The sequence below is a fragment of the Phragmites australis genome, chromosome 1 (genome assembly GCF_958298935.1).
Source record: "Phragmites australis chromosome 1, lpPhrAust1.1, whole genome shotgun sequence".
Taxonomy (NCBI): domain Eukaryota; kingdom Viridiplantae; phylum Streptophyta; class Magnoliopsida; order Poales; family Poaceae; genus Phragmites; species Phragmites australis.
The window spans coordinates 3,558,444-3,583,272 of record NC_084921.1 but is presented as its reverse complement, the minus strand read 5'-3'; the positions used below and the strand labels follow the sequence as shown (position 1 = coordinate 3,583,272).

Genomic DNA, 24,829 nt, shown 5'->3' with positions numbered 1-24,829 from the left:
AAATAGAATTTGTGATTGAGTTAGTGCCAGGAACTGCACCTATATATAAGAGACCTTATAGAATGGATGCCAATCAGCTGGCAGAGCTCAAGGAGCAAATCCAAGAGCTGTTAGACAAAGGGTTTATCCGTCCTAGTTCTTCACCCTGGGGAGCCCCGGTCATATTTGTACCCAAGAAAGATGGAACGCAAAGGATGTGCATAGACTATCGAGCTCTCAATGAAGTGACTATCAAGAACAAATACCCACTGCCTCACATTGATGGTCTGTTTGATCAATTGAAAGGAGCGTGTATTTTCTCCAAGATTGATCTTCGGTCCAAATACCACCAATTGAAGATTCGCGCTTCGGATATTCCAAAGACCGCGTTCGTCACCCGATATGGCCTTTATGAGTTCACGGTAATGTCTTTTGGCTTGACAAATGCGCCAGCATACTTCATGTACCTAATGAATAAGGTCTTCATGGAGTTTCTGGACAAGTTTGTCGTAATGTTTATTGATGATATCCTGGTCTTCTCCAAGGACAAGGAAGAGCACAAGGAATACTTAAGGATGGTATTACAGAAACTCAGAGAGAACCAGCTTTATGCCAAATTGAGTAAGTGTGAGTTATGGTTGACAGAAGTACCCTTCCTTGGTCATATTATTTCATCAGGAGGTGTGTCCGTAGATCCATCCAAAGTAAGGGATGTACTAAACTGGAAAACCCCCCAGAATGTTTCGGAGATCCGCAGTTTCTTGGGTTTAGCAGGGTATTACCGCCAATTTATAGAAGGTTTTTCCAAGATAGCGAAACCAATGATAGAACTACTAGGAAAAGGAGCAGAATTCAAATGGACAGCCGCTCGAGAAGCCAGTTTCAACGAATTGAAGAAAAAGTTGACCACCGCGCCAGTTCTTATCATGCCAGACACCCAGACGTCGTTCTCTGTGTATTGTGACGCGTCTTGACAAGAGTTGGGATGTGTGCTTATGCAGGAAGGTCATGTGGTAGCATATGCATCTAGGCAGTTAAGAAAACATGAGGAAAATTATCCGACCCACGATTTGGAATTAGCTGCAGTGGTTCACGCCCTAAAGATTTGGAGGCACTACCTCATTGGCAACCGATGTGAAATATATACGGATCATAAAAGCCTAAAATATATTTTCACCCAACCAGATCTTAATCTGCGGCAACGTAGATGGTTGGAACTAATCAAGGATTACGATGTGGGAATACATTACCACCCTGGGAAAGCAAATGTTGTGGCAGATGCCCTGAGTAGGAAGGGATATTGCAATATGACTATGTTGCGAGGAAGTCAGCCAGAATTATGCAAGGAGTTTGAGAGATTAAATTTAGGTTTTATTGCCGACATGGATGCAACAGTAATAGAAATGAAGTCACAATTGGAGCAAAACATCCGAAAAGAACAATGGGAAGATGAGAAAATAAAGGAGATCAAAGAACTCATAAAAACAGATAAGGCACCGGGATTTTCGGAAGATAATCAAGGAACAGTGTGGTTTGGGAAAAGGATTTGTGTACCCAACCAGAAAGTTTTGAAGGATTTGATTTTGCGAGAAGCACACGATTCTGCACATTCCATTCACTCTGGGAGCAGTAAGATGTATCAGGATCTGAAAGAGTATTATTGGTGGTATGGTATGAAGAGAGATGTTGCAGAATATGTGACTTTGTGTGACACCTGTCAGAGAGTAAAGGCAGAACATCAAAGGCCAGCGGGATTATTGCAACCCTTGAAAGTTCCAGAGTGGAAGTGGGAAGAAATTGGTATGGATTTCATCGTCGGGTTACCCCGCACTCAAGCAGGCTATGATTCTATCTGGGTAGTGGTGGATCGCTTAACGAAGGTTGCGCATTTTATCCCAGTCAAGACAACATATTCAAGTGCGAAACTTGCCGAGTTGTATATGTCAAGAATTGTGTGTCTACATGGGGTACCCAAAAAGATTGTGTTGAAAGACATGTTAAGAGCCTGCACCTTGAAGTACAAGCAGAGTTGGGATAAAAGCTTACCATATGCAGAGTTTTCTTACAATAACAGCTACCAAGACAACCTCAAAATGTCTCCATATGAAGCTTTGTATGGTAGAAAGTGCAGAACTCCGCTGTATTTGAACGAAACTGGAGAAAGCCAAGTGTTTGGGCCAGAAATTCTTAGAAGAGCAGAAGAACAGGTTCAGGCCATACGGGAAAACTTGAGGACTGCACAGTCCCGACAAAAGAGTTATGCGGATAATCAACGAAGAGAATTGACTTTTGAAGTAGGGGATATGGTGTTTATTTGAAAGTCTCACCTATCAGAGGTCTCCGCAGGTTTAAGGTTAAAGGAAAATTGGCACCCAGGTACATTGGACCATTCAGGATAATCGCTAGACGTGGAGAGGTAGCCTATCAGCTGGAACTACCATCTGCACTGGCTGACGTGCATGATGTATTTCATGTATCTCAATTAAAGAAATGTTTAAGAATGCCAGAAGAACAGTTGTCCCTGGAAGAAGTGGACCCAAAAGAAGATCTCACCTATGCAGAATATCCTATCAGAATTTTGGACACTGCAGAGCGAGCGACGAGAAGAAAGGCTATTAGAATGTGCAAGGTTCAATGGAGTCATCACTCAGAAGATGAGGCAACCAGGGAGCGAGAAGATGATCTGAGGGCGGAATTCTCGCAGTTGTTTGAAGATCAACCCGAATCTCGAGGGCGAGATTCATCCTAAGGGGGGTAGGTTTGTAACACCCAAATTTTAATATTTGCAATAATTAAAAATTTTGCTAGAAATTAACTCAGGTGTTGCAACTTATCTCAATAGGAAATTAATTTCTAAATTTAACTTGTCCTAGGATAATTGTTTGAATGCATTCATGCCGTTGTAGATGCAATAAGGTTTTATTGGGTGGAAAAAGTTTGCAAAATTTCACTAGAATTCACCGCTTTAAAACCTCTTTTGAAATTTGATGGAAATTCTAATGGAAAAAGTTTTGAAAATTAAGAAAATACTCTCGGGCCGAAATCCCCCTTCTCCCTCGGCCCAAACCCCTTTTCCTTTCCCTCCCGCGTGGGCCGTCGTCCTCCCTTTCCCCGTGCAGGCCCACAGGCCGAGCCGGCCTGCTGGAGTCCTGAGCCGGCACCCCGCTCTCGCTGCCGTGTGGACCTGCTGAGCCCCGAGCTGAAGCCACGCGCCGAGCCTCGAAGCCAACGGCTCTCCTTCTTCTTCCTCCGTCCGCCCGCCTCCCTGCTTAAACGCCGCCGTCGCCGATTTCATTTACGGCCTCCCCATTCATCTCCCCACCCCGAATCACCTCCACCGCGTGCACGCGCCCCTCCCCCTTCCTTTCCCCTCCATTTAAAGCCGTTTTAGTGCTCAACTCCGAGTAGAAACCGCCGGCCATCAAGGCCATGACCGCCACTCCTTTCCCCTTCAAATTCCGGCCACTCCGGCCACCATCTCCCCTATTTAAGCCACCCTCTACCTTCCCGGCAAGATTTCGCACACCACACACTCGCTCACGCCTCGCTTTTCCGCTCGGAACGTCATCGCCGCCCTTTTCTTCTTCGGCTCCGGTGAGATGCGCCGCCGCCGTCGTTCTTCTCGTGCGCACTGTCTCCAGCCGAGCTAACCGCTCCTTTGGACCCGCAGGTGCCTCCGGAGCCGATCCCGTGGGTCATCATCGCCGTTTAGCCACCGGAGAGCCCTCCCCACCGCTGCACCGATCGCTGCTGTCGCCCTCGTCGTCGCCCGGTCACCTCGACACCCCTCCGGCCATCCTTTAGCTCGAGGTGAGTTCATCGGGCTCCCCTCTCTCCCTCCAGCCGCTCGTCGGGGCAGCCCGACCGCCGGAACCCCGATCCAGCCAACTCCGGCCACCCGCCGGCTACCCTGCCGCCGTTCGCGCCTCTGTACCGAACCCAGAACAACCTCGGCCGTCGATCTCCCTTCTACGGCCAGGATTAAAACCTCTTCGTTATTTGAACTTCGGTCCACCGTGGACTCATGGACCGGCCAACCGGCCCTGGTCCATGGGCTCATGAACCTATTCAATTTCCTTTCTAATAGAAGAATAAACCAATATTGTTTATGACGTCATAAATCCACTTTTCCAGTATAAAAACAATTCGGATTTTCTCTGATAATAAGGAAATTTTGCAGAAACACCCCTAGAACTTCAAATAATCATAACTTTTTGTTCGTAGCTCCGATTTAGGTGATTTTCACGCTCAAACGATCGTAGCGTCGCGTAGAATCTGTTTATAGGGTTTTAATCTTGTTTTAGGAATGTTTGGTGTACTGCTCTTATGTTAGATTGTGTGCTCATGTAGACGGTTCAGTCCAGGAGTTCGGCAACTTTCAAGAGGAAGATTTTGAAGGACCTGTGCAACACTTCGACCAAAGCAAGTGTCTTGACCATGTTGCAAACCCAGTTTTTACATCAAGTTAGTCTTTGTCAAAATATGCATGCTGTTTTACAAAAATAGGTAGTTTAGCAAATACTAGTGTTAGATATAGATGCTTTATCCATACAAGATCATCATGTTTATGCTTAGCCATGCTTTAGATGAGCATGTAGCGTGTAGGTGATGAATCTTGAGTTATGAACTAAAAATTGATATAGGAAGAATATCATGGAAACTAATGTTGTTAAGGGAGTTAACAACAAAGATAATTGGGGTTTTGGGCAAGAAAGGTACCTTCAGGTGCCGGCAACAGAGAAGATCACAACTCGTGGATAAAGTGTGGAAACTTTGCAGAGTGTCAAACTAAATATTTAGCCGTGCTCACGGTTATGAGCAGCATGGACCCTCACATGATTAGTCGGGTGGGTGTTTCTCTGGGTTTTGGAATTGGGTTGAATTCCCGGAGGTTAAAGAAGATCTTTGGGAATTGGGTTGAATCCCCGAAGGTTAAAGAAAATCTTTGGTACATCTTTTCTCGGTTAAAATAAAAATTTGTTTGCCATAGTTCAGGGCTAAAAATCGGCTTTTATGCAAATGAAACCCTAGAGAATAGGAAGCCTTGTTTCAAGCCACCATATCAAATTACATGTTTTCCCCCACTTGTTGAGTATTGGAAATACTCACGCTTGTTGTTTCAGAAGGTGAAACCTTTGAAGAATTTCCCGAGGATGTCTTCCCCGAGGTTGATGCCGAGTTCTAGGATTGTGGAACTCTCGGTCGGCTGCCTGTTGGCTTGGAGCTACGCCGTTCTTTTTTTTTCTGCTGTGGTGTTTTTTTTTTCTTTAGACCCGTGTGTGGTCATTTTGTAATAATTTAGCGTTGTAATAAGAAACATTGTGTCTGTTACACTAATGAAGTCGCTATATGTATGAATAACTGATCCTGGCATACATATAGTTTACATCTGGTTTTGGTCTTAAAACCGGGTGTGACAGCTCTGGCGTCGTAGTGCAAGGCTCCTGCAGGAGCAGGAGCAGGAGCAGCCGCGGCCCAAGCTCGGCCTCGACGCCACTGCCATCGCTCGGCTCCCAACCTTCCCGTACCGCCGCGACGACGCCGACGCCGAGTGCTCAACCTCTGCACCGGCAGGGTGCGTGGTCTGCCTCAACGTCCTCGACGAGGGGCAGATGGCGAGGCAGCTCCTAGGCTGCAAGTAGTTTTCCACCAGGAGTGCATCGATGTTTGGCTCGCGTCCCGCGCGTCGTGCCCGGTGTGCCATGCGACGATTGGGCCAGCGCGGACTGAGGAGAGAGCTGCAGCGTCGACGTCGGCCTATGTCATGCCGGTCAATGATGAGATAGTGGCTTCGTCGTCCACCCCTGTGGAAACCGAGGGGGGCTTGCGGGCGCGGCCGGAGGAGGCCGGAAGCGGCTTGGAGTGACCGGCGTCCCGCCAGCGTCGTACAGAGTTGGTCGGCAATGGCAGGTGTCGTTTGGTAGCTGCTCGAAGTACTACAATATGATCTGCTCGACTTCTTTGGACTCATCAGGATTCCAAACAGCCAGAAGCCCAATCTGTCACTCAAGATAGCAACATCTGCAGCCCATCGTCCTCGAATGTCCCATTTCGTTTTTTCTCTCCCTTTTTGCGTTGTTCTTTTTTACTCATGAATGTCGAATGCGCGGGATACATCGTGTAAGGTGTGCATGGCAAAAATTGCAATACCTCCCGAGGAAAACAAGCTGAATTACACAATGAAGCACACCGCAGTCTAATTCTGTCAAGGGTATGCATCTACTAAAATAACCTCGCCTGAATTCTCCCCGTAGGTTGCTCCAAACTTTTTTTTTTATGAAAAAGCAGGAGAGCTGTGTTTTCATTCATTAGAAGGAAAAAAGGCCAGGTACAAGACCCAAAGGAAAAAAAATACAACATCATAAGCGAGGAAAAGCTTGCCAGATGGACTAAGGAAAAGAAAAAGAAGCTAAACAACGACATCTAAAACGGTCGATTAGGAAACAACACATACCACATCACGAAATCCTTCACGTGTCATCATTGCCAAAGCCGTGACCAATCGATAAAACAGCTCCGACTTCACCACGGCGGGCCTCACCCTTCGCCTCGATATCATTTCACTTCATGCGCATAATCCCGAAAGAACAAACCCACCTCGCGTCATTGTTGCCAAGCTTGTCGTGTATCCATGATGCAGCAGCTTCGACTTCCCCTAAGCACGGCCGTCCTTCATGATCCGCTATGGAGCGTAGCTCCAAGGAGACAAAAACCTCGTCAAGTGATCTAAACGGACCACCATTTCTCGGTACGAAGCCCGCAGACCCCAAGGCGTAGAAACAAGCACCACAACTAGACGGAAGCTTTGAGTTCACCGGAATGTGTCATCATTGCCACCAATCTGCACCAACGTCGGCAGACAACCACGATGAGGGTTGGGGGAGACAAGAGCACCTCGACGCAATGCCGACGGACATCCAACACATGGTAGTAATCTCTAAGGCAATGCCTCCAAGGGGGACACGACATCAAAGATGTCGTTGTTGCCCGATCCCGTGAGCTAGATCTGGGTTTTCACCTAGAGAACCCACCGAGGGTTGGGTGAAACAGGAGCACCTCAATAACTCCAAGGAGGAGAACAACGCCCAAAGGCATCACCGTTGTCGGCATCGATAGAACGCCGAGTAGGTTTTCTCTTGGGGCTCCTGCACCAACCCACCGCGCGTGTTGAACCGAACCACCACTAGCCACCGCATGCAATCAAACCTCTGCACCACCAATCTCGATCGCACTTGCCGCCTCGCACCTCTGCAAGAGAGGCCACACTCCACACCTCGTTGCCCTGGGACGCCGGGAGCAGATCTTGAGTAGCAGCCATTGCCGCACTGTGACGCCACCTGCCAGACGCCCTCGTAGTCGCGTGCCACCGCAGCCCTCCACCTGCCATCGTTCTCGAGGGTAGAATGCCCCAGACATCGAGGGCCGCCCAGATCCAGCACATCTCGGTGACCGGAGTGCCTCTTACATCTGTGCTGACCAGAGCTTGACGATCGACCGTTCTGACTGAACAGCAGCACAAAAGCAATAGCCTTCGATGTAGAGCAGCAACAACAATGATAGTCTGTTGACATTGTCACCAACCTAAATCGGCCTCCTCACTGCCACACCGTCACCACCACACCATCGCCGGCACCCGCAACACCACGCCACTACCACGCTGTCGCTCCATCACCCAACATTGTCGCCGCCACCTCACACCTTTGCACATGAGGCTGCACTTCCACGAGCCACCGCACCGTAGCCACCAAGATCTAGCCATCACATCATGAATTCGACCACCAGCACGTCGCCCCGTGGGGGATTCGAGAGCTACCACACCGATGACGCGTGGATTCGACCAACAGCACGCAGATATAGGCGAGCACCCTAAGGATTGGCCGCAATCGATGCGATCCCGGTCGCCGTGCGCAGATCCGATTGGCCACCTCCAGGAAGTCATGGACATGCATGGAATCACCGTCTCCGGGCTTCCCCCACCACTAGCTTTCACCTTCGGTTTCCCTTGCCAGGCACCTCCACTTTGTCGAGCTCGAGGTCCCGCCATGCCATCTCGAGGGAGCATGGCCCCACCACCATCGTCCTTGCAGCCAAGTGGGCTTTCGATGGCTTGCTCAGGCGATGGCAATGAGAGAGGGATGTAGGAGCCTCCTGGCGTGTTGGGAACCAGGTCACGGAGGATGACACATCAGTCAAGAAGTGGCCCGTCGAGCTTGGCGAGCATGCCATTGCTGTGCTGCCCAAGTTCAAGTACTGCGGCACCAATGACGAGGGTGACCAGTGGGAGTGCGCGGTATGCCTCAGCGCCATGGCCGACGGGGAGGTGGCTAGGCAACTGCCCGAGTGCATGCACCTCTTCCACCGGGGGTGCGTCAACAGGTGGCTCACGGAGCACACGACATGCCCTGTGTGCCGGGCTGATGTGATCACGCCGACGGATGACAGCAGGTGCATGGAGAAGCCGATCGCCGAGGATGAGCGAGAGCCGGCAACATTGGAGAGCGGCGAGAGGGATTTTGAGGCATAACGTGATAGGCACGCACGTTTGTTTTGCATTGTCGTTCTCTTTTTCGTGTGTGTACAAGTGTAGATTTGGTGCCCCATTAAGCAGGTGATTTTTGAGCCGTTTGGTTGGACGACACTTTTTCACCTCTAACAAGATTTGGATTCTTGAAATGGGATCACCTAACTTCACTCCAGCATGAGATGTTGGATCATAGATGAACGGTCAGGATTTAATGTTACAATATTGCTATAGTAGTATGTGGACAATAATATTGCTCCAGTATCCGACACTGCGTACCTATGATACAATGTCTGTCGTCAGGATACTATTTGCGTCTCACGATTTCCTGTTTATATCTGACTTTATTGGAGTAAAGTTAGAGAATTTAGATCCTTTTTCTTAGAGGAACCATCAATCCCAATCCACCACTTGCCGTTGAACTAGACCAAATAATTTGACGGATCAGACCACAGTTACTTTACGCCTCAAACCTTGTGTCTAGTCTCCAGCCGACAAGGCTAATGGGCTAGGCTGGGTCAGGCCCACCTATTTTCTTTTATTTTTATTTGATTTAGCTAGCAATGCCTATGTAACCATCACATGCATTCTTCAACTTCTAGACGCACTCCTGTTAGGTATAAGCGTGGAGTGATTATGGATACCCATAATTTCATGATAATTTAACTTAATTAACTAACTAGTCAATATCCATCCCTAACTTCTGCTATGCACCACCTGTACCACTCCGACCTCACCCACATTCGATCCCACCGGCTATCCCGTCCTAATTCTACAGTGAGGACTGGATGAACTCGATTACATGAAGCTATAACTTGTCCTTCGAGGAGAAATAAAATAGTGAGACAATTAAACTGAAATCCTTGGAATAATTGCGTATTAGATTGTCGCGAGAAACTTTGTGTATTTTGCAGAGATCTCCAGCAAACTTTGTGGTTCCAGCTGCTAGATCTCAGGGATTCAATGGGCCGAGAGCATGGGTTTCGCATGGGTAGCGGTTTACTTGTGGGTGGCAAGCAGTGAAGTGACCTCACACTGAAGCAACAGCTATCGGGCAGGGACAAGAGGCCACTGCTTCCTTGCAAATTGCAATCGTGCTGGGCTGGTGCGTGGCACTGTGAGGTGGCGCCGGGCTGGGTCAGTTTAGTGAGGGGTGTTCTCAAAAAACTTGTTCGCTGTTGATCCCACACGACTGCACGAGCAGCAGCTTCTGTTCCGTCCTAGTTGGATAGAGATAGCATATTAGAGAGGAATGAATATACGTCTATTTCTTATACATTTAACGTTTTAAAAAATATATAAAAATATATAAATTTTAGAGAGATAAAATGAGAGATAAAGTTTTAAGATAATATAACTTATAGGTGGAATATGAGCTATAGACTCTATTAAGACTATTTTATATGTTTTTATATAAAAATTTAAAACTTGAATGAATAATAAAACAAATGACATTCACCAAAAGAAGTAACTTTTCAAGTTGATAATCTAAAGCCAAAGAATTCAAGACCTTCTCAAATATATGAGGATATGAATATTTATACCTCTAGCAATAAGAAGAACAATTTTCTAAGTTGAAAATTACAGTTCAAAGGCAAAACAAAAATAAACAAACAAATCAAAGAACTTACACCGAAGGCAAGGCAGCCAAAAGAAGGAGACTAGAAGAAGATGAACACAAGCTCATGCAAAAAAATAATCTTCATTAAGCACATACGTTAGCTCTATTTTTAACAGATTATAAAGTTATTTTTCTCACAAAAAACTCTAGCCTATCACAAAGACTAGCCTAGCCTATCCTCTCCTCCCCTCCAAAACCTATCACAAGACTCTCAAAATAGCTGGCTCAAAACTCTCCCACAGCTCTCACCCTCTATTTGTAGCCCTTAGGAGCTTTCTTGCCCTTAAATTTTCTTATTCTCAAAATACCCTTCACTGGTAATACATATTTACCTACCATCGGAACATTTTGTTCTAGATTTCGCTCCTTCTATTAAACGGACACGACTTCTTCACGACTTAGCTTCACCTTGACGGAAGCTTCGCGATGATACCACATGACCCTCCAGTTCTCGCGCAGTTTTATGGCCAAATCACAAAATTCTTGCATGATTCTCAAAGCATGACTAGCTGCCACTTGTTTTGCCTCAAGAAAACGCTCAGATGTCGACGCGTGTCCTCTATCTTATGATCTTGACCGCTAATTCTCTCCCGCCTCCAATCCATCGGACCGCCTTGTTATTTGCACCGGCACCCCCCTTCACTTGACTTTGTCACATGCCGTCTTCATCCTTCATCCTCTCTATGTTTTGCTTCAACTCCACATGTACCACTATGATTACCCTTGACTCCGCTCGGTCTCCTTGATCGTCTGGCACCAAGCACCTGCTTAGCTCTAATCATCCCGCCATCAATTGTTAAGTTGTATCCATCACCTACACACCATAAAATAAGCAAACACATATCTTCAAATTTCAAAGATATCTCTAGTCAGCCCATAACACAAATCCTCAGTTTAGTACTCATTCTGTAGAAAACGTGAGGACCGGATGTTCTGGCGCGTTCACTCATTGAGCACCAGAACATCCAACAAGTGTGTTTCCATTTAGCACACTGAAAAATGCTCTATGCAAAAATTAGTCCAGTGTAGAGCTCTGATGCTCACTTTCCCATCACCGGACTATCCAGCGCCTTCATCTCCGCCAGATTCACCTTCTGCAATCTCTTTACAAAAATTAGTCTAGTGTATTATCTGGTGTTTACAAACTCCCACCCCAAACTATCCAGTTACTTCTTCAGATTTGGCGCCAAAATCGAATTTCAAATTTTTGCCACGCACTAGAAAATACTATGGCGATACCAATATTGCATCATCGGATCATTCAGTGAGATCTTCCACTTTTCGCCAAAAATTTCTTCTCTGCAGGAAATGGTCTGGTGCTCTCTAAGCCTATCGCCGGACAATCTGATGCTTTGATCTTCATTTTTGCTGAATTGCTCCGATGTCAGTTTCAACACTACACCGGACCATGTGGTGAAGCCAACTTCCCAGACACTGGATATTCCGGTGAGTTCATTTTTCCTAGGCCCAAAACAGAAACTCCAACTCCAACTTAGATTAGCCATAAATAAAATCACACACAACCAAATTCAACTCAAATCTAACATTGTCAATGACTCATCACAATCAAACCAAGGTACATCTCAACTTGATTTCTCAGTCTCCCCCTTGATAAGTTCATTGACAATACACATGAAGATCAAAGAAAGAGATAAAACACAAAATAAATGAGCATACCTAAGTGATGCAAAAAAAGCGAAGAAAAGCAAGAACAGGATCACTTAGCATAAGAAGGAATTGCAAAAAGGCCGAAAACCAAAAAATTTCAAAATTTTCCTTTGAGCACCAATTTCTCTCCCTTGTTGACAATGGATTCATCATGAATTCAAAAAGGTACACATGAATGCAAAAACTTCCCCTTTCTATACAATTTTCCCTTTGTACTCCTCTTTGCGACAATTTCTCCTCCTTCAGTAATACAAAAGATTTGCAAATGAGATACAGACCTACAAAGCTTCACATATATATCACAAAGCACTTGCAAGACTAAATATGTCAAAGCACTACGAGGAGTAAACAATATAATTCAAAGGTGCATAAAGGCTTAAAGTGATTTCATGTCACAAGCACAGGGAGTATAACAAGTTTTGATCATATTATTCAATTATCAAAAAGATGTCACCATAAAAGCATCTACAATTCATGATTAGTGCAAAGATTAGAAAAACTAGCGCAATGTCAAGTTCAAACTAGGGAACCAAGTTGAACCAGACGGGCTATGCAAACACCCACATATCAACCCAAGTCTTATTTTGACAAGATGAAAAAGAACATTTTTAGGATATTACAATAACACAAGTTAACTTTATCATTTGATCATTTTTTTTATCCTCAAGTGAACTTTAGCAACCATATATTCACTTCTTTGTCAAATCACATGAATCATTAAGCCATCGTATTGGATTTAATTTTAGCTCAAAATTTGATCATGCATTTGATTAACTTAACATAGGATTAAGAGATGTAATTTTTGACAAAGCCAAGACCAATTATGCCTTTACGATACAAAGAGAATATGCTCTCTCAAGGGTTAATCATGGGCTAAACATCTATATCGACAAAGGTCAAAGACCCCTAATCCGCTGAACTGAACAAAGCGGTCTAAGACAACTTTTTCATATAACTAGCACTAATTTAAGCATTGATCAAACTAAAAGCAAACACTCAAGGGTGACAACTGATTACATTCACATTTCAAGTTCATCCTTAGAAAATACAAGCTAACTCAATAGATTTTGTTGACGAAGCCGTTCCTCCAGAGGGGCGTTAATGTGGTAGAACAGTTGGCGTAGTGGTGGTCCAGGAGCAACGAGTCATGCTTGGCGCACACCACAACGCCCTTGGCCACGCCGCCGTTGTGCTTGCTGCCCTATCAGTAGGAGGACTGATCAGCAGCAACATCTCACGATGCATTTGGTCAACTCTACTGGCTTAGCAGCGCAACGCGACCATGATGTCCTGAGCGAGAGTGTGCAATCAATGGAGCCTATGGATGACGAGGACGTGAAGAAAAGGGAGGTGGTGATAGAGTTGTGGTCGTCGTTGCAAGCATCCTCATCCACCGCCGCCGTCCACTAACCCTTGGACATCGAGAAGAAGAAGGAGAAAGTGGTGGACACCATGGTGGGGGGTACGGTGATTCTTTGCTAGCTCTCACTGCTGCAACGGTGAAGCATGGTGTGCGTAGCGAGGACACAATGCACGTATTAAAAGCAAAGTGTCAAGGAGATGCTGAACGGAACTGGCTATGCTACTGGGATAGCGAAGGAGCATACTGAGCGAGCTAGGCGGTTGGGGTACTTGAATCGGCGATGGTGATGATGAGCGAGGAGATGCATCGGTCCTCTATTTCTCGCTCTATCGGCTACCTGCTCCTCCTCCCTTCCTCTCACTGCCGCATGCTATGCTCCTCCCCTCTCACGCTGTTGCTTCCTTCCTTTCTTGCTGCCACGCGCACAAGCTCGGCTAAGCACGTGACCTCACATGACATGGGCCAAATTGGGCGTGTGCGGGATATATATATATATAGCACAGGGGACTTCACGTAGGTGGTAGAATAGTGGGGAGGAGGCAAACTAATGGTAATAGCTTCTCCTCGTGATAGTGTTCATGGGGAGGAGTTGGGAAGGGGGAGAAGAAGTGGAGGGGACGTGGATGGTGGAGGGGACAAGGATAAGGGGAAATAGGGTGTTTTGATGACGCAATTATGTGTGACTGTGGTGCTAATCGGAGTTCCAGTTCCTCTTCCTCGGTTCCTGTAGCTGTCTGCAACTAATTTGTAATCCAAACTGGTCACCGGTCATGCGGTGTGTTTTACACTGGCTCAAACATCGGGCCAACAAGGGCTTAGGCTGGGCTGGACCTAGAAAGCATGACCCTAAAAGTCTTTTAGGAAGAGTAACAAAAGAAGAGCATGATGGCAAAACTGTCTTTTTTTTCAATTTAACAGCCATCTCACAGCTGATGGACGCCAATAGCACTAGGGAATAAAAGTTAGAAGCAATGGTAAATAAGTAAACTCAAATTTTTCAGTGGCAGTTAAGGGATTGTGCTATATTTTGATGGCAAATAAGGATTTTTTTAAAAAAAAAAAAACTAGTAACACACAAACTTCCTGAATTGGGCCATGCCCAGGAGATTTCTAATTCACATGGGCACGCCAGTTACAGAAGTAGCAACTTTTAGATAGCCCCTCCCACATTTCTGTTTTCAGAAAAAATTTCCTACCACAACTTTTTTTTGGAAAACTTGTCCGGACAAATTGTACAGACAAGATTTTTTGGACAAGTTAATGAGAAAAGGTTAACGAGAAAATTCTGCTTAGAAAATTTTTGAGAAAAAGTTTTCAAATAAAATCTAAAAATAGAAGGTAGGCCTCTCAATAAGGCGGTGTGAGCGAAGGAACTCGAGTGCGCGTGGGAATAAGAATTTTCGGCCGTGCCAGTAGGCAAAATAGGCTTTTCATGACTAAAAGGCCCAAAATGCGGGAGCGTAACTGTACAAACTTGACCGTGACTTGACCTGCTCAACTGCTTTTAGCCTGAAACGAAGACTGCACAATTCTTAGCTGTCAGCGTTGTCAATTGCAGAATGCTAAGCAATTTTGATGTGACATAAACCAATAAGAAGAAGCTTGTGTGCGCGCCGTAATTGCAGATCCAGAAACCGGGGCCTTGGATGTGCGAAATCCATTGTTTCTCTAGGAGAAACTACCTTTTGGACGTGAAAGAAAGAGAGAAAACATGGGGGGGCAGTTTGGCTCAGCCTTTTTCTTGTCAAATCATTGCAGCTTGCAAAAGATAGTCGAGAGCTTTTCTTGTACCAGCCTTAGTTTTGGTTTATGGTTTATATTAGCTGAAAGGAATTAGGAGCAGTGACCTTCCGGTGGGCAGAGACCACCAGCGAATGTTGGTGCGGCATCTGAATCTTGAGAACCAGCAGGAAAAAAATTACTACAACGTTTCTTTGTTCATTTCCTTTTATAAGCCCCAAGTGGACCCTTTTCTCTTTCTCTAGGTTATGGGTAAACTCCAAGAAGCAGAGAACTAGTGCAAAGTTTCTGGGACAATTTTATATATATTTCTGAATCGACATGCTGAACACAGACCAATGGAAATGACACGTACATGGGCACATGGCACGGATTTGTTCATCATCATCATGCCGTGCCTAATAATAATCACTTGAAAGAAGCACGGGGCACATGAAGGTATCATGAGCGTGAACAAACACATCAAATCTGACTGAAGTCGAGCTGTCAGCTGCTCGTCCGCACTCCGCAACCTGCCAAGTCTGTCTGCATGGAGGCCCTCGTCTCCTCCCGCGATCGGCATGAAGTCACTACAGTATCGAACTGAACTGATCTGATCCTCTTTTCACCACACATTCAAAGCCACTGCACAGAGACACGGATAGCTGCGTATCGTCAGTGGTGTTGAATTTGCAATACACTGCTAAACATGATCGTTAAAGCGCATTGCTATAAGCATATATATTACTACTAAATTTGCCTACCAAGTACCGACCATGTATTGAATTCTGCTGGATGGTTCAGATAAGGACGGTTGGAATCGACGGCGGGAACGGAGAGAGATGGGGTGTCATCGCCAACGTCACGCGTACAGTTGCATCGGAGAAATCGTGCCCGACTGGCGTTGCATTGTTCTTTTCTCTCTTTTTATTTCCACGTTTGTAATACTACCGATCATGATGGCCTTGCAAGTTCTATTCACACAATTTGTAAATCTTTTCAGTACGTGAGGCATCAAACGGTACAATACCACAGTGTAAGGATGCAGAACAAGCCGTTGACACTTTACTTAGTCTGTGTGCTGGTAAAGAGTATGCTTATCTACTTTGTGCACCCGAATATCGCAGCCGGTTCCACCTTAACAAATTAGTGCTGCAATGAGCTTTCCCATCATAACACACATATATAATGCACCTAATTCTTGGTTTATGACCACCAAGTCCCGAATCACCGCTGTAATCAAACCGATCATCCTATCGTGATCGTCAGCTAAAAAAATACCGTAACAATCAAACCTCACTGACATGCACGAGCTCAGTGCCCAATTCTAACAAGAAAACTTTCAAACCAGCTCCAGCTCGCAAATTGCTTTCGAGTTAAACATGGTGACGACGCACTACCCGAGTGAAGGGTAGTGAACACATATCACGCAGCCCAGATGTCGGACCACCTAAGGAATTAGCAAGAAATGGGCACTCGACGCCACGACGATGCTCGTACATCTTCGTCTCGTTGCACACAAATGATCCAACACATGACGTAGCCCAAGTGTTAGGTACAGTGCAAACAAGGGAAAAAATTGACATTTAACCGGCATTTTTAATCGCCCTGGTACTTCAGAGAAAACAGGCAATTTTGCACATAAGCCCATAAAGCACCTAAGAGAGAACGTTACCTAGAGAGAACGTTACACGAGCAGTAATCACTGTAGCGCCTGGCCCAGGGAAGCACTTTATCGTGCCTTTTGTCTTCTGCCGCCGTACATACTTTGCCTCTCCCACCATCTCATTCTCGTGAAAAGAACCGATGGCAGAGCTGTTTATTATATTATTCTCGTAAAATAAACTATTAAAAAAACTACTACCTCCATTTTCAAATAATTGACACCGGTACGATAGCAACCAGTAACTTTGATCAATAATAATTTTTAAAATACTTAAGCAAGTAAAATGAAAATAGTATTGTTAGATTTGCCATAAAAAAATAGTTTAAGTATGATGTATACTTAGAATGATTTACGTGTGTATTTGTGAAAAATTGACAGTCAAATATTGATGCTCGAAGTCAATGGTGACAGTTATTTGAAAACGGAGGTAGTATCTATTATATTAGTAGAAACGAGATTGGTGATTAAAAAGGGTGAATAGACATCTTAATAATTTTTTTGCGAAATCGATGGTCTTCTACTATTTGGATCACCTAACGCACATCAAAAGTCAAGCGAAAGTAAAAATAGAGAGAAGTTTTAATAAGAGAAAATCAAAGAAACACGACTCCACAGATAATATATAAATCATATGTTACATTTAAGATCAATTCATATATCTTAACACTCGAAAGATCATAACTTATAAAGAAACAAAAAAAGATAATCACCGAGCAACAAAACTCTCTAAGTTTATTATCTAGAGGCAAGAGAATTCAAAATCTCATCACATAAGTGTGTGTATGCGAATTTATGCCTCTAGCAAAAAAAAAACCTCACAAGGTGCTAAAATTTTAGCAAAAAAAAAACGAAAATCAAAACTAGAAACTGAAAAACTTGCAAACTTGCAAGGAAATCAATAAAAGGAAATTAGAACGAGAGGAATTCAAGCATATGTGATAACATAAACTTTATTAATCAAAAAGATCATCCCTATTTTAAGTAGATTACAAAGATTTATCTCTCAAAACTCTCACTTATTACATAGGCTAAGCACTCATTCTTCTCTTATCTAAAACCCTAACTCTAAACTCTCAAATGGGTGACACAAATAGGCTCAAGTGACTGGTTCAAACTCTCTTATAGTTCTATCCTTTTATTTATAGGCCTATGAAACTTGATCCTTAAGTTTCCTAGTTTTTTTTCCTAAAATACCCCTTTCTTATAGTACAGTCCTACCTACCACCGAGGGTATTTTCGTTTATTTTTTTCTCCATTCATCGGACGGCCGCGACACCTTCACGACTTAGCTTTGTCTCAACGTAAGCTTCGCGATGGTGCCACGTACTCCTCTAGTCCTCCCACGGTTTTGAAGCCAAACCACGAAACCGACTGCACGCTTCTCAAAGCATGACTTGTTGTCTTGTTTACATCTTAAGCAAGTGCTTCAATGTCGACGTGTGTACTCGGTTATACGATCCTAACCACCGGCAAGTCACTCCCGCTCTCGATCTCTCGGGCCGCCTTGTCACTTGCACCGGCATACCTTGACTTTGTCACCACGCCATCTCCATCTGTCATCCATGCTCTGCTTGACCTCCACTTGTTCAGCTAGAATCATCCTTGACTCGGCTTGGCCTCCACCAGCACATCATGAGATAAGCAAACACATATCTCCAACTCTAATTCCAGTTAGTCCATAATCAATATGCTCAAATGAAATTCTAAATCAATTCAAATCATATCAAAACTGAAGATCATCAAGCCAAATAAATATCAATGTCAATCACTCATCACAAGTAAATTAAGGCATATTTCAACTTGGTTTCTCAATCTTCCCCTTGATGAGTGCATTGACAACCCTCAAAGTATAAAGATTTTGGTTTGAAAAAATTAAAACAAGATAAACTCATCCAAGTGACTAAAAACTCGAGAAAGAGTAAAATATATCACTTGGCATAAGAAAGGTTGCAAAAGCTCTAAGAGAGGCAAAGACGAGTAAAAAACCTCAAAAGAGCAATAAAAACTCAAAAACCCAAGAATACATTATCCTCCTTGATGATTGCACATATTCCATTTTTTATTTCTAGGTAAATATAATTTTCTCCCCCTTTGTTGAATATTTGTGCATAATATCTTTGGACATATTTTCTCCTCCTTTGACAATGCAAGCATCAAGGATACAAGATTATGCAAAAGATGTGCAAATAAAATGTAAGGCTACAAAGCTTCATATATAGATCACAAAGTACTTGTAAGAACTAGTGATGTCAAAGCACTAGGAGTAAACAATATAACTCAAAGGCACACAAAGTCTACAAAAGAATGTTATTTTTTATGTTATCAAAGTAAGGCTTGGATTGATATGTGGGTGTTTGTATAGCCTGTCAGGTTGAAATTGGTCGCCTAGTTTGAACTTAACATAGCACTAGTCTCCAGGGGAAAAGACTATCATCTCCTACCAGATAAATTCCTAATTCACCTTTTGGAGCTTCTACTCTTACATAAAGCTCTTGCTTTGATAATTCAAAATTGGGCGAAGGTTTTTTACCAAGAAATCGATATTCAAAATCATTCCATTCGGAATTTTTTGCTTTCTTAAAGCGTCGGGCTTCTAAATTTGCACATTAAAAAGCACAAGTTAACTTTCTCATCTGATCATTTAACTATCCTCAAGTGAGTTTTAAGTAACCATAGGTTCACTTCTTTGGCAAACCATATGAAGCCTTAAGTCACCGTATTGGATTCAATTCTAGCTCAAAACTTGATCATTCATTTTATTAACTCAACATTGGATTCAAGATATGCAATTTTTCACAAAGCCAAAACAAATTATGTCTTTGCGACACAAAAGAGTACATGCTCTCCCAAAGGTTAATCATGAGCTAAACATTTACATACACAAAGGTCAGAGACCCGCAATCCGCTGAACTGAACAAAGCGGCATAGCACAAGCTTTTCAAAGAACTAACCCTAATTAAGCACTGATCAAGCTAAAGTAAACACTCAAGGGTGACAAGAGATTATGCTCACATTTCAAGTTCATTCTTAAAAAAGATAAGCTTGCTCAACAGATTTTATGTCATGTTTGAATAAGAGCCTCAGCTTGCACAAATTGTTATACATTCACTACACTTAGCACAAATTCACAACTAATACAAGAAAGTGCAAAGAACATATAAGTGAAACTTGCTAACATGATTATCTTACAAAAATGCTATGCAATGAAAATGCCACAAAAGTAAGATAGAGTATGTAAAAAGTCAACTCCCCCTCACACAATAACATAGGGATGTCATACACCAAGCTCTCCCCTCAGAAAGGGAAACTTTGTTGCATCTAGAGGCTTGGTAAAGATGCCGGCTAGCTGGTGTTGGGTATCTATGTAGCTCAACTTAATGTATCTCTTCTTATTGTGGTCTCTCAGGAAGTAAAATCTCACATCTATGTGTTTCGTTCTGGAGTGTTGAAGTGGGTTATTGGCTAAGCTTATGGCACTGGTGTTATCACAAAAAGTGGCATAGTCTTAAAATCTAACTCAAAATTCCTCAAGGTAGCAACTATCCATAAAATCTATGAGCAACAGCTATATATTCAGTTTCAGCAGTAGACTGCGCAACGCTAGACTGCTTGCGAGAAGACCAGCACACAAGAGAAGTACCCAATAAATGACAAGTACCAGAGGTACTCTTCATGTCAATTCTACATCCAGCTAAATCCTCATCCGAAAAGCCACGAAGAGAAAGCGAAAATGATGCAGAAAACTAAAGGCCATACTCGAGAGTGTGCTTGAGATACCTCAGAATGTGTTTCACCACTTGGCGGTGAGACGTCCTCGGTGAAACCCGGAAGCGAGCACACAAGCAGACGACGAAGTGGATGTCGGGTCTTGTCGTTGTCAGGTATAGGAGGGAGCCGATCATGCTCATGTACTCCCGCTGGTCCACCTCCTCGTTATCTTCATCCGGATCAAGCACGGTCGAGGTAGCCATCGATGTCGCCAATGGCTTTGCATCGTTCATATCGAACTTCTTCGGCAAATCCTTAGTGTACTTTATTTGGTGGACGAATGTACCTTACTTGTATTGCTTGATTTGCAGCCCAAGGAAGAAGTTGAGCTCACTCATTATCGACATCTCGAACTCCTTGCTCATAGTTTCTACAAACTTAGCCACAAGTGCATGAAAAAAGTCAAAAAAATGATATCATCTACGTAAATTTGAACAAGTAAGAAATCATAGCCATGCTTGAGAGTGAACAAAGTTCTATTAGTTGACCCCATCACATACTCATGCCCTTGCAAGAAATATTTAAGCCTATCATACCAAGCCATATATGCTTATTTAAGTCCATACAAAACTTTCTAAAGCTTGTATACTCTATGATGGTATTTGGGATGCTCAAAGCCTGAGGGTTGCTTGACATAGATATCTTCCTCTATGAAACAACTTGAAACCTCAGGATGCTGCAAATACAAGGAGGATCCTAATAGCTTCTAGCCTAACTACTGGTGCAAAGGTCTCTCCAAAATTTATCTCCTCTACCTGAGTGAAACTATGAGCTACTAGTCTAGTCTTGTTTCTTACTACAGACCCATCCTCCCCTATTTGTTTTTGAAAACCCATTTAATGCCTATGGTGTGAACATTTGGGGGTAGCTCTACTAGGACCCAAACTTGATTTCTCTCAAAGTTTTCAAGCACTTCATGCATGGTATTGACCCAACTCGAATAAGATAAAGCATGTCCAACATCATAAGGCTCAAAAGAAGCAACAAATGCAGAACAAGTGAAATAAGCATGAGAAACAGATTTGTACCTCGTTACTCTCTCACCAAGCTCGTCGATCATCAGCTGTGGGGGATGTCGTCACTGAATGTGTTGAGGGGCTTCGCGTTGTGGGATGATCTCCCTCTCAAACACTGCTGGTGCAGGCTCGAAAGCAGTTGAAGTAGAAGTAGATGTTGTAGGACCCTCTGCCGGTGTCGAGGAGGTAGGAACCAGCTTAGGAGCGAGTATAGTAGTAGGAAGTAGTGGATCATTCTCATCATCCCCGAAAGTTGGAAGATCGCTATCTACAAAAATACTTTTGCTTATCTCCTGAGCACCTGCACACTCAAAGACAGGGCTAGCACAAGAGGTTGATTCATTAAAAGTCATATCACAAGACTCTATGATGGTGTTAGTGTCAAAAACCCTGTAAGAATGAATATGAATAGAATACCCTAAGAAAATACCATCGGAAGAACGCAACTCGAACTTATCAAGATTGTCACGCTTTAGAATGAAACATCGACACCTAAAAACTCTCAAATGCGAAACCTTCGGCTTTCTCCCAAAACACAACTCATAAGAAGTCAAATTCAAGATCGAGTGCAAGAAAATTTGATCAAAGATGTAGCACGCCGTGCTAATAGCCTTAGCCTAAAACTTCCTATGAGTCCTATGCTCATTGAGCATCATCCTAGCCATCTCCACTAAAGTGCGATTCTTCCTCTCAACCTTACCATTTTGCTGAGGAACGCGTGACTCGTCGCCTTGCTTACACCTTAAGCGAGCGCTCCAATGTCGACGTGTGTACTCCATCATGCGGTCTTGATCACCAACAAGTCTCTCCCACTCCCGATCTCTAGGACCGCCTTGTCCCTTGCACCGGCACCCCTTCGCTTGACTTTATCAACATGCTATCTTCATCCGCCTTTCATACTCTGCTTGACTTCCACATGTTCGGCTAGAATCACCTTTGACTCCACCCGATCCCTTTAATCGTCTGGCACCAAGCACTCTACTTGGTCTCGATCATCCCGTCAAGTTACATCTATCATCTGCACATCATGAGACAAACAAACACATATCTCCAACTCTAATTCTAGTTAGTCCATAATCAATATGCTCAAATAAAATTCAAAATCAATTCAAATTATATCAAAACTCATGTAAAACCAAAAATCATCCAGCCAAATAAATATCAATGTTAATTACTCATCATAAATAAATTAAATCATATTTCAATTTGATTTCTGAGTATTATTCTCATAAAACGAACAGATAAAAAAAGCTATATCATTCTCATGAAACAAACCAGCAGGGTCCTATTGGAGTCTAAAACAAAGCAACACCGCGCCAATGGCCGAGAACCAACGCCGATGGCGATGACGATCGCGCGCGGCTCTGAAATATCTCGCTCACGTCTGACGTCCCACGCCATGTCCAAGAAACGCGGGCCCTCGCCTTTTCGCCCCCACGCGGGCCGCCGTGTCGTTGAAGCGTCGGCGCCCCAGCTTTATATATTGCTGTGGCAGCTGCCGCCCCTTTGCCCCAACAAACGCGATCTCACTCGAGCCACAGAAGAGAGGCCACCGCGCGTCCGCGCCAACGCCAAGCAAAAGAAACTCCTCCGCGTATCCGCTCCGCCCATAGATTGGCGTGCCCTGCACTCGGAAATTCCAATCTCGTAACCAAGTCGCCCACTAGGGGAGTGAGCAGCGTACACCGGCGACTTCTGCTGCTTGGTGCCGAGGAGCTCCTCCAGCTTGCAGGTTGGTGGAAGCTGCGTTTTATTACCATGAGCTCGCCCAACACGTGGCTGTTCTCGGACAACTCCAGGTACAGCACCCGCGCGCGGCTGCTGTTCATGGGCCTCTCCTTCGCCATCGGCATCCTCACCTTCCTCCTCTACCTCGCGCTCTGGTACGCCTGCAGCCGCCGAGGCCGCCGATCCAGCGGCGGCGCGGTTGAGGCGCCGGCGTCCGCGGCGGACCGCGGCATGAGCGTGGACGCGATCGCCGCGCTGCCGACGTTCGCGCACGAGGGCGCCGAGGCGCTGGACTGCGCGGTGTGCCTCGGGCAGGTGGAGCCCGGCGAGAAGGTGCGGCGGCTGCCCAAGTGCACGCACTCGTTCCACGCCGAGTGCGTCGACGCTTGGCTGCGCGCGCACTCCACGTGCCCCATGTGCCGCGCCGCCGTCGGCCCGGCCGCGTCCGCCACCGCCAAGAAGACCGAGACCATCACCTCGGTGCCGGTGCCGGCAACGGCAACGGCAACGGCAACGGCAGCGGCAGCGGCAGAAGCGTTGCTACCTGTGTAGCGTGGCGGGATGGCCGCGTGGGAACGCTTGAGCACATGCATAATTGGAGAATAGCTACAGCTATAGTGACAGTACTAGAGTGTAACATAGGATATATAGAGGCTTAATCATGGAGATTTATTTGGTTCATGCGTACTTGTACAGCGATATATGTGACGTCAACTCTTGCGACTTGCTAGCTCCTGCACCTCTGAGGTGAGCTGAGCTGTTTCCATTTTCCGATTGAATGAACGATGCATGGAGCAAGCAAGCCAACGGCGCTGCGTACCGCAACGTCCTGCCGAGGCCAGCTCCTCTCATTCCTTTTGTCCCGTTCCAGCCACCTTTGCGGCCAGAAACAAGCGGTTCTGTTGCACGGTTCCCCACCGTCAGCTGATCTCGGCCTCCGCGCGGCAATTTGCGCGTATCCGCAGCAGACGCCGAGGCCGCGCCCTGGAACCGCGTGCGTGCTCGGCCGGCTTCTTCAACCCTGGACTTGGAGTCCGCTTTCTCTTCGATTCTTTTTTCGCTCCGAGAGGCAAAACAGAATCGAGCAGAGCACTCCACTTTGTTCGCCTGGCCGTGCCCCAGCCCAAGTATTCGTTTCTTGCGTATTCGTTCATAGATCCCGTCGACTATCGGTTTACAGAGATCACCTTTGCGCGACAGTACGTTTCCTACGAATGTTTTGCCCTTTACCTGTGAGTGCTCTGTTGGGTGTCAAATGGTATGAAACCGATGGGATCACACAGGACTCGCGTGCTGACCCTCCCGTTTCCACCTCTTCCCCAAAGCGAGCGAGCGAGCGATAGATCGATCGACGCTTTTCTTGCCCCCGGCCATCGATCGGTTTCGTTTTGTATTGCTGCCCGCGGCTTCTAATTTGGCATCTCCAGCTGAGCGTAACTGCGTATTGCCCGCTGTAGGGAAGCTACGATTATCTCGTGCCGATGCCACTGAGCTCTCCGTCGATTGGCCGGACACTTCGTACTGGAGAACTGTACAAGAGTGTACGTGGATGATCGATGGAAGATCGGAAGGTGGTAGCTGGCCGGGCATAGTGGAGTTGTGCGCAACTCAGCAAAGACGTAGACGGATTGGCTTGTTCGAGACCGATCCTTCTTTTCTGCTGATGGTGGGAACATGTCCGAAGCTTGCACGGACCGGTCGAACCTGCAATTGCAACGGGGACAGGGCATCGGATCGGTCTCGAGCCGTGTGTTTCGGTTTCGTGATTCGCCAGGATGAG

General features: G+C 45.2%; 1 protein-coding gene across 1 annotated transcript; it reads left to right on the top strand.

The window, feature by feature from the left end:
- Positions 1–22,838: 22,838 nt before the first annotated feature.
- Positions 22,839–23,900, top strand: LOC133920316 (RING-H2 finger protein ATL39-like). The gene has a single exon (XM_062364962.1). It carries the CDS (start codon positions 23,080–23,082, stop codon positions 23,599–23,601), a length of 522 nt encoding a protein of 173 aa, XP_062220946.1. The 5' UTR covers positions 22,839–23,079; the 3' UTR covers positions 23,602–23,900.
- The last annotated feature ends 929 nt before the right edge of the window (positions 23,901–24,829 follow it).